The sequence below is a fragment of the Epinephelus lanceolatus genome, chromosome 11 (assembly GCF_041903045.1).
Source record: "Epinephelus lanceolatus isolate andai-2023 chromosome 11, ASM4190304v1, whole genome shotgun sequence".
Lineage (NCBI taxonomy): Eukaryota > Metazoa > Chordata > Actinopteri > Perciformes > Serranidae > Epinephelus > Epinephelus lanceolatus.
The window spans coordinates 43938464-43950487 of NC_135744.1; the positions used below are offsets into that span (position 1 = coordinate 43938464).

The 12024-nt window shown below is 43.8% G+C and overlaps 1 protein-coding gene across 9 annotated transcripts in view; it reads left to right on the top strand.

Moving 5' to 3' along the window:
• The window catches only part of LOC117270487 (uncharacterized), a 149449-nt gene that overhangs the window by 51679 nt on the left and 85746 nt on the right, over positions 1-12024 (top strand). For all 9 annotated transcript variants that reach the window (XR_013492379.1, XR_013492376.1, XR_013492378.1 and 6 more), the window contains one exon: positions 6151-6271. Coding sequence is in view for 5 of the 9 variants with exons in the window: in XM_078172674.1 (XP_078028800.1) it covers positions 6151-6271 (121 nt within the window). In the remaining 4 variants the exon portion in view is untranslated. The remainder of the gene's footprint in view (positions 1-6150; positions 6272-12024) is intronic.

Sequence of the window (12024 nt, forward strand, 5' to 3'; positions counted from 1 at the left end):
CCCCCTCCTTCTCTTTATTATTACAGCTGAATATTGGGCTCACAGGAGCAATAGGAGCAGAGTGTTTTATTAGCACACAGATCAATGTCTTTCAGGCTATTAAAAACCTTTTAGGATGTGTTGAGCTTCATTATGCACTGCCTGTGTCCCTGTGTGTCGTCTGATGTGTTCGTCCTCAGGAGAGCTGACGGGTGCTGAAACAGGGACTCAACTTTTATCTTTGTCACTTCACAAAGAAACAAACGGAGGCGGTTTTAGACAGTAACTGTGGTAGAACATTTATCAGACATCATATTCAGAGGGAACGAAGAGTCCTTCACACGGTCTGCTCTATGTGAGGAGGCTCAGGGTGTCTGGAGGTTAAAGATAAGATGAAGACCTTGATGATGTTCTGGACTCGTCTAAAGGCTTATACAACATCGCTCAGCCCTCTCCATGGTGCTGTGATTATACGTGACTATGTGACAATACAGACTGTTTAAAATTTGCAGGAAAGTCCAATCAGTCTTTTTTCAGCATTTTTTTATTTTATTTAACCTTTATTTTACCAGGAAATAGTCCCATTGAGATTCAGAATCTCTTTTGCAAGGGAGTCCTGGCCAAGACAGCAGCATTGGCAGTATAAAAACAAAATCGGGGAGTGCAGCAAAATGCCGCCTACCTACTTTTGTTTATACAGAATGTGCCTTTTTCGGGGCAATGGGGGGCGTGAGCAAGTAACAAAACATGTAGCTCAGCGTGTGACGTAAACAGTGACGTGGGAGGGAAGCCGCGGCTGGTCAGTCCTTCGGTGATTCTCTCGTAAGTCGCCCGTTCTTCACCGTCCCCGTCATCTGACGGTTAATGGCCTCTTCGTTTGCGAGGACAAGGAGGGCGCGCAATTCCTTGTCTCCCCAGTTGCTCATCTTTACAGTGTCTGTCAGGTTTGTGTTTCCCTCTTGCTACTAGCTGCTCGCTAATTCCTGCTATCAGCTGTTTCCTCTTTATCCACCGCCAGTGGCTCGCATGTGCGGCGTCATCAACAGCTCCTCCCACAAGTCATCAACAGCTCCTCCCATTGCGGAAGGCCGCCTCAGTCTGTTTAAACTAAAAGGGTTCCACCAATATGTCTACCCTATGAGGCGGAAAATTGGGCACCTCAGATCAACTCGCCAATCCGGCTCTGTGTGTCTAAACGCTCGCAGCTTGCCGACAAAACGGCCCAACATTCGCCAAATATCTGGCAGTGTAAAAGGGGCTAGTGTTACCTGAAGTTTTTTGATACACCTGTGTCCCAGTATACGTGCTGTACAACTCTCCAAACATAATACACTGCTCAGAAATCTGAAGGGAACCCTTATTAGTCACAGTCTGACAGGAAGTCAGTCAAACTTCAATCCAGTGACTGTGAATCAGTTTCAGCTGCTTTGGGTCAAATCAAAGAGACAAACAGGAAATGGTTTTACATGTGGTGTCCACAGACAGCTGCTCTCTCCTGATCCTTCCTGACTGATTCTTCTCTAGTTTGGTCTTCTGCTAGTGTCCTTGGCACTACTGGTAGCATGAGGCGGCACCTGCAGCCCAATCAGGTTGATACCAGATACCAGGAGACCGGCCGTTACACCAGGAGAGCTGCACAGGGCCGTAGAAGGGCATCAACCCAGCAGCAGGACCGCTATCTGCTCCTTTGTGTGAGGAGGAACAGGAGGAGCACTGCCAGAGCCCTACAACATGACCTCCAGCAGGCTACTGGTGTGCATGTTTCTGACCACACTGTCAGAAACAGACTCCATGAGGGTGGCATGAGGGCCCCACGTCCTCTAGACCCTTAAAAAGTCTGAGAAACTTCATGTGTACAACTCCACCGCCCCTGATGTATAGATACAGAATCCTCTGTCATGAGACGATGTCGCCGCTCTGATGAGGAGCATAAAAACACATTTTTACTTATTTACTCACCTTTTAATAACTCCTGTCTCCTCCGAGGTCATCGCATCATATCTGAGTTTGAAAGGGCAGAAAGTTTTATCTTAAAGTAAATGTGTCCATGAACTCACCACGACCTTCATTAATCATTAAAAACAATAATGTAAATATTGTCAATATTTACATTTGATTAAGTTTGTTTGTCTTTTGAGTGTGTACATCTGAGTGTGTAGCTTCACTGTTAATAACCCTGTGCCAGTTTACCCCGAGTATAAATTATTCAGGTAACAAACACACACACATCCATGCTATTGTGTGTGTGTGTGTGTGTGTGTGTGTGTGTGTGTGTGTGTGTGTGTGTGTGTGGCCAGCTCCTATCACTCCTGATTTCCCGGCTCTGCTGTGATCACACTGCTGGTTTGATCCATATAAAACTGTTATGGTTTATTGATCAGTGAATATAAATTATGAAGGTTGTGTTTAAAGATTCAGGGGGCCGCTGGGACGTCCCGATAATAAAATATTTAACCTGCAACACACAATAGGAGAATATGAATGTTGTTTGTGTAATGAAGCGGGTTGAAATCTGCTGTGTGTGTTTTATGGCCGTGTGAATGAAAGAAAATAAACGTAGTGGAGGAGCCGCAGCTGCATATGTGTCTGTAATGACAGGCAGTGATGGAGGAAGTACTCCTGTCACCTGTCACTGCATTAAGAGCACTGATACCACAGTGTCAAAACACTCTGTCCTGTGTTCACAATGTTCCTTCAGTATATGTGTGTGAGTATAATCAGTAAAATAACAGCGTGACTCATGTTTGTGTGCAACATCTTAACGTGTAAAGTTACTACAGCCGTCACATAACTGCAGTGGAGTAGACGGAGGAAGTGACATGACAGGAACAAACTCGAGTGAAGTACAAGTACCTCAGATTTGTACTTACTGCTGAGTACAGTACTTCAGTAAATGTACTCAGTTATATTCCAACACTGCCGGCTGGTTTCTGTCACCTGTGATATCTTTGTTTTAGTTGTTGCAAACTGCCAGATGGTTTCTTGTTAGATCCTGTGAGGTGTCCTCCACTCATCAGCCTGTATTGATCAGTTGTGGCTGAAGGTTCAGACTCATCAGTCCAGTCGCCAGGAGAAAATGTGACATTGCACGTCTCCGCAAACCAGCAATATGTTACATGTTTATGTTTCATACGCATCATATCTGTTTATAGAGTGACGCAGTATATGAGCTGACTTCATCATCAGGAGGTGGAGGGTGTGTTGCCTTAGATGCCTGCTAAGCTGCAGACACTGCTCAACACCAGCAAACAACAAAGCCGGTTGTTTTTTAGCGAGTCATCACTTTGTTTCAGCGGCTTTTTAGACACCAGTGTTCTCTATTCGGCGTCTGACTTCCGACAGACGGCGATACAGCCTCTGGGGGCAGACCCCTGATTTTTTGGCATTCTGGCTTTAGGAGGCGAATTTCCGTTTCCGACTTCCGTTTATATATAAGTAAATATGCTGAACCATTGCGATGGATTTTGCAGTGACGGCAATTATGTTCCGCCTCGTTAGTTCACCGCACGGACCGTTCAACCTGTTAACAACAGCAGCCGGCTCAAACATGATTGATCGATATCAAGCGGACTACAAACAGCCTACAACCGGAAACCAGGGCTCTTCTGCTCTTCTTCTGGAGGCAAGATCTCCGGGGTTTGCCTACAGACTCTACATTCTGTATATAGAGACTAGGGACTAAGCAGTGAGGCAAAAAGGACACAGCTGACAAAGTTGTTGACAAAATCACGGGTTTTTATTTACCAAAAAACAATACATGAAAAAGTCGACCTGTAGAGGTCAACATAACTGTACTCATCATAATAACTAAACAAGGTGTTAACTGAACAAACTGATCTGGACACACGAGCGAGCAGATACAGTGGCAGCCAAACCCAGTAATACACAAAGGGGAACTAAAATGGACGGCAACTACAAACTAAACACAAGAGGCAACAGAAAGGAATCTGTTTTTTTTTAGCTTGGCGCCACCTAGCGTCAGTGGTGTGGCGTCGCACTGTGGCAACGACCAAATTGAGCGTGGGGATCAGAGATAATGAATAAAATGTAGGCTGTAAAGCCACCAGTATACCTCTATGTATATGTAGAATGAGAAGGTGTGTCGACACTCTACTAAATAAATGAGTAAAGAGACCGAGCAACAATTATCAGATTTATCTGAAGAAAAAACAAATAGTAATACAAATAATTATAGCAGAATGCACAGTACCAGTACAAACAGCTCACAGTAAATGATACCAATATGTACAGTATCAGTACAAACAACAGTAGACACAGTGGAATTATACCAATATGCACATGTAAACAGTCCCCATTCTAGAATAAACACTACCGTATGGAAACCATGCGGCCGGTTGGAGCTCAAATTGAATGGGAAACAAAGTCCAGTGTTCACTTAGCTGGGCGTAACTTAGCTGGGCGATGTCCGTGGATAGCTGCCTCCGTGAGAAGAGAACAGAAGGAAGGGAGGGGGGTATCACTGTCCGAGGGCTGCCGTAGAATGGCAACCAGGACGTCAGCTGACCAACACTCGCTACCCGCTCCCTGGTTGCGGCGATTTGCGATGCTGGCCAGCTAGGAATGAACTAGCAGCCGGTACAGTACAGTCCTCTCTGGTCTAGCTAACATTTAGCCGTGTTACTTACTGATCCATTAGAAAGAAAGCTAGCTGGACATGGGTTTTGAAGCCTCTTTGGTCACGGAGCTCCCTCCATCTCTTGAACGCCTGACTGAGGTTTACTCTTGTTTTTCCTCTTCTTTTATCACTCTCCTTTTTGCTCTTCTTTGCCTCCTCACACAGAGGAGCTCCTTTTCTTTTGCTAGGCCGTTTTTCACTTGTCTCCAAACTTTGTCCGTCTGCCATTGTGCTCGTGACTCAACTATCTCATGCCCAACTCCTCATAAGGACCAGCTCCAGTCCCTGATTGGCTGACCGACCAGTTTCACAATACATGACGCATTTCCTTTCGTAAAGCAGATTTTTTTCTGCAAAATTCGGCACTGGTGGCAGAAGCTTATTGCAAAGATTGCAAAGCCACTAAGTAACCTATGTGAACGCTGATAGTCTGATTTTACTGTGGACACTACCCTGTGCAACACACATTATTTTCATAATGATATATTTAGGAAAAGATGCGCTCTGTTGCCTCTTTAAGGTACCAAACCTGAATATTTTCAGCTAAAACCTTAAAAGATGTGGCTTTGTCCTGAGAGGCGACTCTGTGCTGTCAGTGTGGTTTTATTGTGACTAAATTACATTTCATAACTGTGGTGTTTGTATTGTTTGGCTGACCAAACATTATGAGCTGTGGTCACGCTGTATATGTAGAGTTGAATTATTTATATCCAGATTAATCACGAGAGAACGAACACACACGTTAGAAAAACACTCATAAATAAATCTTTGTCACTGTGCACAGGGATTATTTATTGATTACGCACACAGGTGAGAAGACACAGTCCAGTCACCAGAGGGAAACGCTGCCACTGGACGTTTCTGCAAAACACAGATGCGTTACGTTTGGAATTTTCAAATCGTATCAACGTTTATAAAGTGACGTAGTTTATGAGCTGATTTTGTCATCAGGAGGTGGAGGATGGCAGGACACCTTGGTGAGACGCCTGCCGAGCTGCAGACCTCTGTGAAAGGCCACCACACAACAGGACTGGTTGTTTTTTAAGTGCTACTTAAAAAATGAATCATTGCTTTGTTTCCAGATGTTATTCAGACACCACATGTGGGTGTTTTTTATCGACCCATCGCTACGTTTCCTAACAGGATAGTGCCATGAAAAGCTACTGTTTTTTTTTACCTGAGACATCATGAGGTTTCTAACAGGTAGTGAAACACAAAGCATGTATTTCAGACCAAAACATGTTTCTGTGCCTAAATCAAACCAAACATGAACAAGTTCAGTCTGTTTGTTTGTCTGCAACATGTCAGCGTATGAATGTAACATGTCTGCGGTTTGCAGAAATGTACGGCAACATTTACTCTGCCTGTTGGGTTGGATATTACACACTTTGACGCTGCACACACACACACACACACACTCCTGTTAGTATTTTGTGTGTATTTAAGCTGCTGCATTATAGATGACTGACACAAGTGCTCATATCATATCTGAACCTCAACATCCTGCTGATTCCTTCTGTCCTCCTCCATCACAGGCCGACGTGCAGCTTTACATCGAGTGTGTCCTCCTTCTGATCCCCCGAGTCCATGAAGAAGAAACGTGTTCACAACCTGCAGCATTACTTCTAAGAAAGACTCCACCTCACTCCTGTCACGGTGAGTTTTTGGTTGAGATCTTTAGTATGTGATTTCATAACTATATTTAAAATTCTAAAGAGGCGACAGAGTTTACAAACTGTTTGTTGGGGGTGTGTAAAATTTCTCACTGGGACTCGAGCAGCAGTGGAAGAAGTATTCAGATCCTTCACTGCAGTAAAAGTGCTAATACCACAGTGTGACAATACTCCACTACACGTAAAAGTCCTGATCCAAAACCTTACTTTAGTTCAAGTAATCAGGTAAGTGCACTTAAAGAAGTTAAAGTAAAGGTGCAGTAAAATGTTCCCTCTGAGTGTTTCTGTTATAATTGATGTTTTCAAATGAACATTACTGCTGCATTGATGTGTGTGTTGCATTTTACTGCTGTAGTTGCTTGAAGATAGTCTATTGTTCCTGCAGCCAAAACTTTGAAGCTCCTTTGGTTCTATAAACGCTGTAACTGGTTGGTAATACCATTCAGGATCAGTGGCTCAAACACTGCTGGGAAATGATGCTGGAAAACACCGCAAAGGATTGATGACTGATTGAAACACTCAGGACCAGTGGCAGAAGATGTTGTGAATGGTTGGTAAACCGCCTGGAAAAAACACTGCTAAGGGTTGGTAAATATTCCCAGGATTAGTGGCTCAAACACTGCTGGGAAATGCCACGAAGAATTTGTATAAACACCCGGTATCAGTAGCTCATACACCACTGAAAAATGATGTGAAGGGTCAGAAAAACACTGCTGGAAAAATGGCGAAGGGTCAGTTAAAAACACCTGAATTGGTGCTGGAAAATGATGCAAAGGGTCAGAAACCCGCCTTGATTGGTGGCTCAAACACCGATGGGAAACCCTGCAGAAGGTCAGTAAAAACAGCAGCGGCCTGTGGCTCAAACGCAGCCTGCAAACTGAAACCAAATGGGACATTTTTTCGGACTAACTGGGTTTCAGAAGTTTGAGCTGTCAAAATAATGGCATGGCACCAGATGTGTACGGCTGTGCTCGCTGTAACTTTGTAGTTTAATCTCCAGCAACGCGTCATATTCTATAAGACCATCGTGTGTGTGTGTCCTGTGAGAAACACGTACTGATTTTCAGCTTTGTGACTTTTCCAGCTGATCTGAGAGGTTTTAAAGAGTTGATGTAACTAAAGAAGGAGGAGATTTTTTTACTGGACAGAAAAGAAATGAAACCTGTCGTCTGAAACGTTTGTGTGTAATCGCTCACGTCTTCGCCACATTTTGTGCTTCAGAGGTGTGAAAACCTTGTTTACAGCAGTCGGTGGAGTCGACCTCTGATTCTCTGCTGCTGTTGGAGCAAAGTTTAAAGTAGGCCAGCTAAAGGCAGAACAAAGCTCAGAGAACGCCTGGGTAACTTTTCCTTTAAAGATACATGAGGCAGGGCCCGCCACTCCCCGCCCATCAAACATTCAGGAGCAGCGGAAAAGACGTTTAACACACACTCACACACTCCTACACACCTGACTGGTAAACACAGGCCTGAAAACACGTTTCATTACACACACACACACACACACGTTGGCACAAATACAAAACTAAAACTCAATAATACTTTAAAAACACTACAGAGACGTTTGATGGTGTTCCTGGCTGTCAGCTGTCTAATCACCCCTAACAAGTCTTAACGAGCTCTGTGGGAGCTGATGTCACGTCACACTGTGTTCTGGGTTAATCTGCCGTCAGTCGGCTCCTGGTGTTTGTTGTCACAGATGTTGTTCTTTACACTAACGTGGACACACTGGACGCTCAGCAGAGAAGGCAACACAAAAAGCAGGAATGAGAAGTTTGATGTGTTTAGTTTTTAGTGCCGAATTTACGACAAGACGACGATTAAATACGAGATGGAGACACGGTGTCTGTACGACAGTTTTAAATCAAAAGATTTGGAGTTTGGTGACTTCATGTTTTTGTGAGGAAGAAGTGACTCAGAGCTGCTGTTTACCACAACTGTGACTGTTTGATGACATGAAAACATTTCTTCACAGCTGATGTAACGATGCAAGACACACTAACAACATGAAAAAACAAAATACTTGCCTGCAAATATTCTACATCAAAACTATTCGTACTGGCAGCGATGCAGATTTGTGGCAGCTTCAACACTTACTCCATCAAAGCTTTGAAAAGATTCGTAGCAGCTCATTCGCCAGAAAAAAATAACGATAGCAGTTTCAGGTCCTTCTGAGGAGGCAGAGGTGCAAACACTGACCCAGAGCAGCGTCTGTCAGGCTGAGGTCATATGACTGAAGCTGCTGTAAAATCAGAGCCCGTCAGAGTGTATCTAAAGCCTCCCACAGGCTGTGAGGTTTTATCAGTCTTATAAGTTCAGTGCAGCTCCACTGTGCGACACGACATCAGGTTTGATGTCTGCAGACTGTACGATGACAGCGCCGCTGAACCACAGGCTACGACAGTTATTACTTCTCCAACTGTGAAGCACAACATTATTAGATTAATAAAATTATTATCATTAATAAAATGTCTGAAAAAGTGATGATAAAACATTAAAAAAAATATTATTGAATCGTCTGGATTTTTTTTTTTTAATATTTTCAAAAAAAGTTGATAAAATGTCAGAAAACATTGTGAAAATGTTTATGACACGTTCAAAAAATAAAAAAAAGGTTAATAAATGTTAGACGCTTTGCTTAACTAAAGACTGATGACTTTCTCCCTGATTTTGTGTTTAGATGGGCGGATACAATTTCAGAGTTTAAAAAAACTCCCTACGTTGCAGAACCAATAGTAAATCTGCAGGGCGGTCCTTCGGTGGCTCGCTGAACTCTTGTGCTCATAAACATAGTCCCACTAGAAACACGTGTAGCGGTGCAAAATGGCTCAGCCGTGCTCGCAGAAAACCCCATCAAAGTTAGTGGATGTTTGTCGCGTTTGCAGCGACACATTCTCGCCAACTAAAAGAAACAAACATAATCTTTTACAAGGCCATGACTCATCCGTCCGGCCGGACTATAACGTTAGAGGGAATCATCTTGTTGTTTACAAATACTTCCGGGTAGAAAACCAGCAGAGCTTTTAGCTATATATATATATATATATATATATATATAGCCTATATATCACATTTTTCACATCACTATATCACCGTTTGGACTAATCCGATGTTTGTAAAGTCTACAAACACAATGATTGAACAAACATTACTATTTCTGTGTGCACGTTTAGCTGGGCTAACCGTTAGCTGTTAGCCGTTAGCGGTGTCTGTAATAGGTAATAACTCATTAAACGGTCCGTGAAAAAAATATCTTTTCCAGCGGATATCTTAGTTACAACATGATTGAGCTAGCAAAGCAGTTTTGTGTTGCTATGTGTGGTATTTATTCAGTTTTGGGAAATCACGATGTCTAGAAAGCATCAGTGGCTGCAGCTGACAGGGACAGCTAACAGCAGCAGCAAAGCTAACATCAGGACGTCATCTGTTAAAAGCCTCCCGTTGTCGGATACGACATGAAACTACTCCAGTTAGCTCAATCATGTTGTAACTAAGACATCCGCTGGAAAAAATATTTTCTTCACAGATGAGCACACGTTGGATAAAACGGAGTTAAATCTCTCGGCATCCATTTTCAAGCTCTCTGTGTGTTTGTTTCCTTGCAGACGAGAAAAGGAGGAGCGCACATTTCCAAGAAGGCGTGTCCTTTTCAAAAATGCAAGAGGCGTTGCTTTGTTGCCGGCCGTTTTCGCCGGTGTGTTAAACACACTTTAGAAAGGAGTGTCCCCAGACTATCAGAAGGCGGAGATCTCTGATTGTCTGGTGGCGAGACTAATAAAATGTATAACGTAAAAATATTAAACTGTCTAAAAAAACGTTACATGTAAATATGTTTTAAAAAAGTATGATTAAAACTACTATTAAAATGTCTGAACAAAGTGTTAGTGAAATGCCCGGAAAAAAATAATAAGATATCTGAAAATAGACCACCGCTTTAGAGCCACCACCAAAGATATCGCCACGTTTCTTTACCGCTGGTCGTCTTTAGCCTGGGACAGACCAGAGTCACACAGTGGATACTGGGCTTAAAGGGATAGTGCACCCAAAAATGTAAATGCAGCCATTATCTACTCACCCATATGCCGAGGGAGGCTCAGGTGAAGTTTTAGAGTCCTCACATCACTTGCAGAGATCCAAGGGGAGAGGAGGTAGCAACACAACTCCACCTATTGCTTGCACGCGAGACCAGCAAAAGCACGTGAACACACATGAAGGCGGTGCCCATGTCTCACGGTCTCGCACAAGTGCACACACGTGAGCGCGGTGCCCAGAGAGGCAGTCAGAGCTACAGGCTACAATGAGGCTAACAACAGAGTTCAAATGATGTTTTTCCAAACAACTTTTTATGTCGGGGCTTCAGGACACTTGGATCACTACGGACGAGCAGTATGGAGATATTTTGTGGTTTCAGTTATGTGTTTTTGGACGTTTGAATCTGGGGCGCCGTCAGCCTCCATTAGGTGGAGTTGTGTTGCTACCTCCTCTCCCCTTGGATCTCTGCAAGTGATGTGAGGACTCTAAAACTTCACCTGAGCCTCCCTCGGCATATGGGTGAGTAGATAATGGCTGAATTTTCATTTTTGGGTGCACTATCCCTTTAAGGCTTTTATTGTGAAAGGTAAGAGCAGGAGGAGTCGATCTCATGTGTGCTGCCTTTGTCAAGGTTCAAAGTAGTTATAAAGTTTGCTGTCTCGGTTCAAGCACGGAGCCTCTGCGTTGTTGTTGTTGTTCTGCACAATGTGACTGGTTGATGCTTTCAGTCGCGGTGTGAAAGCTCAGAAAAAAATCAATGGGAGTTCGTTTTGTGGACAAACAGGCTTTTTGTAGAAATGGGACATTTCTCAGACTGTTGGGTGACTTCATAATGAGCTGTCAGAACAAAGGCGTGGCGTCAGAAGAAATGTGGGCATGAAATGTTTCTGCAAACTACAGACATGGTCACATGGTCATGTGTGGTCAGGGTTGGGCACAGAGAACACTCTACATATATATACATGAAGCTGTCCCGGCAGAAAACATGGCAATGTGTTGGTAAAAATCAGCTGCTTTTTGTGGCTTCATCCTGGCAGGAAGTGCAGCCATGTCTCGGTGAAAACTCTCCCGGCAGAAACAAAGCAACAGGTGCTAAAGATGCAGGACACGTAGCGATGATTCACTAAAACCAACAGGTTTCATTGTCTGTTGTTCTTGAGCAGTGGTCTGTAGCTTGGCGGGCGTCTCAAAAAGTCTTATTTAGAAAACGCTGAGCAGTGACAGAAGTCAGGACTTGCTGCAGACCCTGTGTGGTGGCTCATAGTGAAGCTCGCCCTTCAGCCTGTTGCGCGTTGTTCTTACATGATCTCCATGAAACAATCCCTGAGGCAACATGAGACTCTGGAGAAATCCACCGTTGTCAGGTCTAAGTGCTCCTTTTCAGGCGAGATTTCTGCAGCGTGACGTTGAGCCGACACGAGTGCGGCAGGAAGTGGATTTTCATGTAAAGCAGGCGGCGTCTCAGTCGGAGGAAGGATTGGTTGGCAGTGGTTTGCAGAGCAGCTTGTGAATGTGCTCTGACGGCAGAGTTGCTGTGGTTAACACGCTCACTTAAGGCCCTCCTTCATGTATTCACCCTCACTTTAAGTGCTCTATCATGCAGTTATCCTGCAGCTGTCTGCCAGCAGCAGTGCGGAACATTCCTCCTTAATGAATGAATAATGAATGGATTATTTTTTTAATACGGAGCTGGTGAGCTGACCTG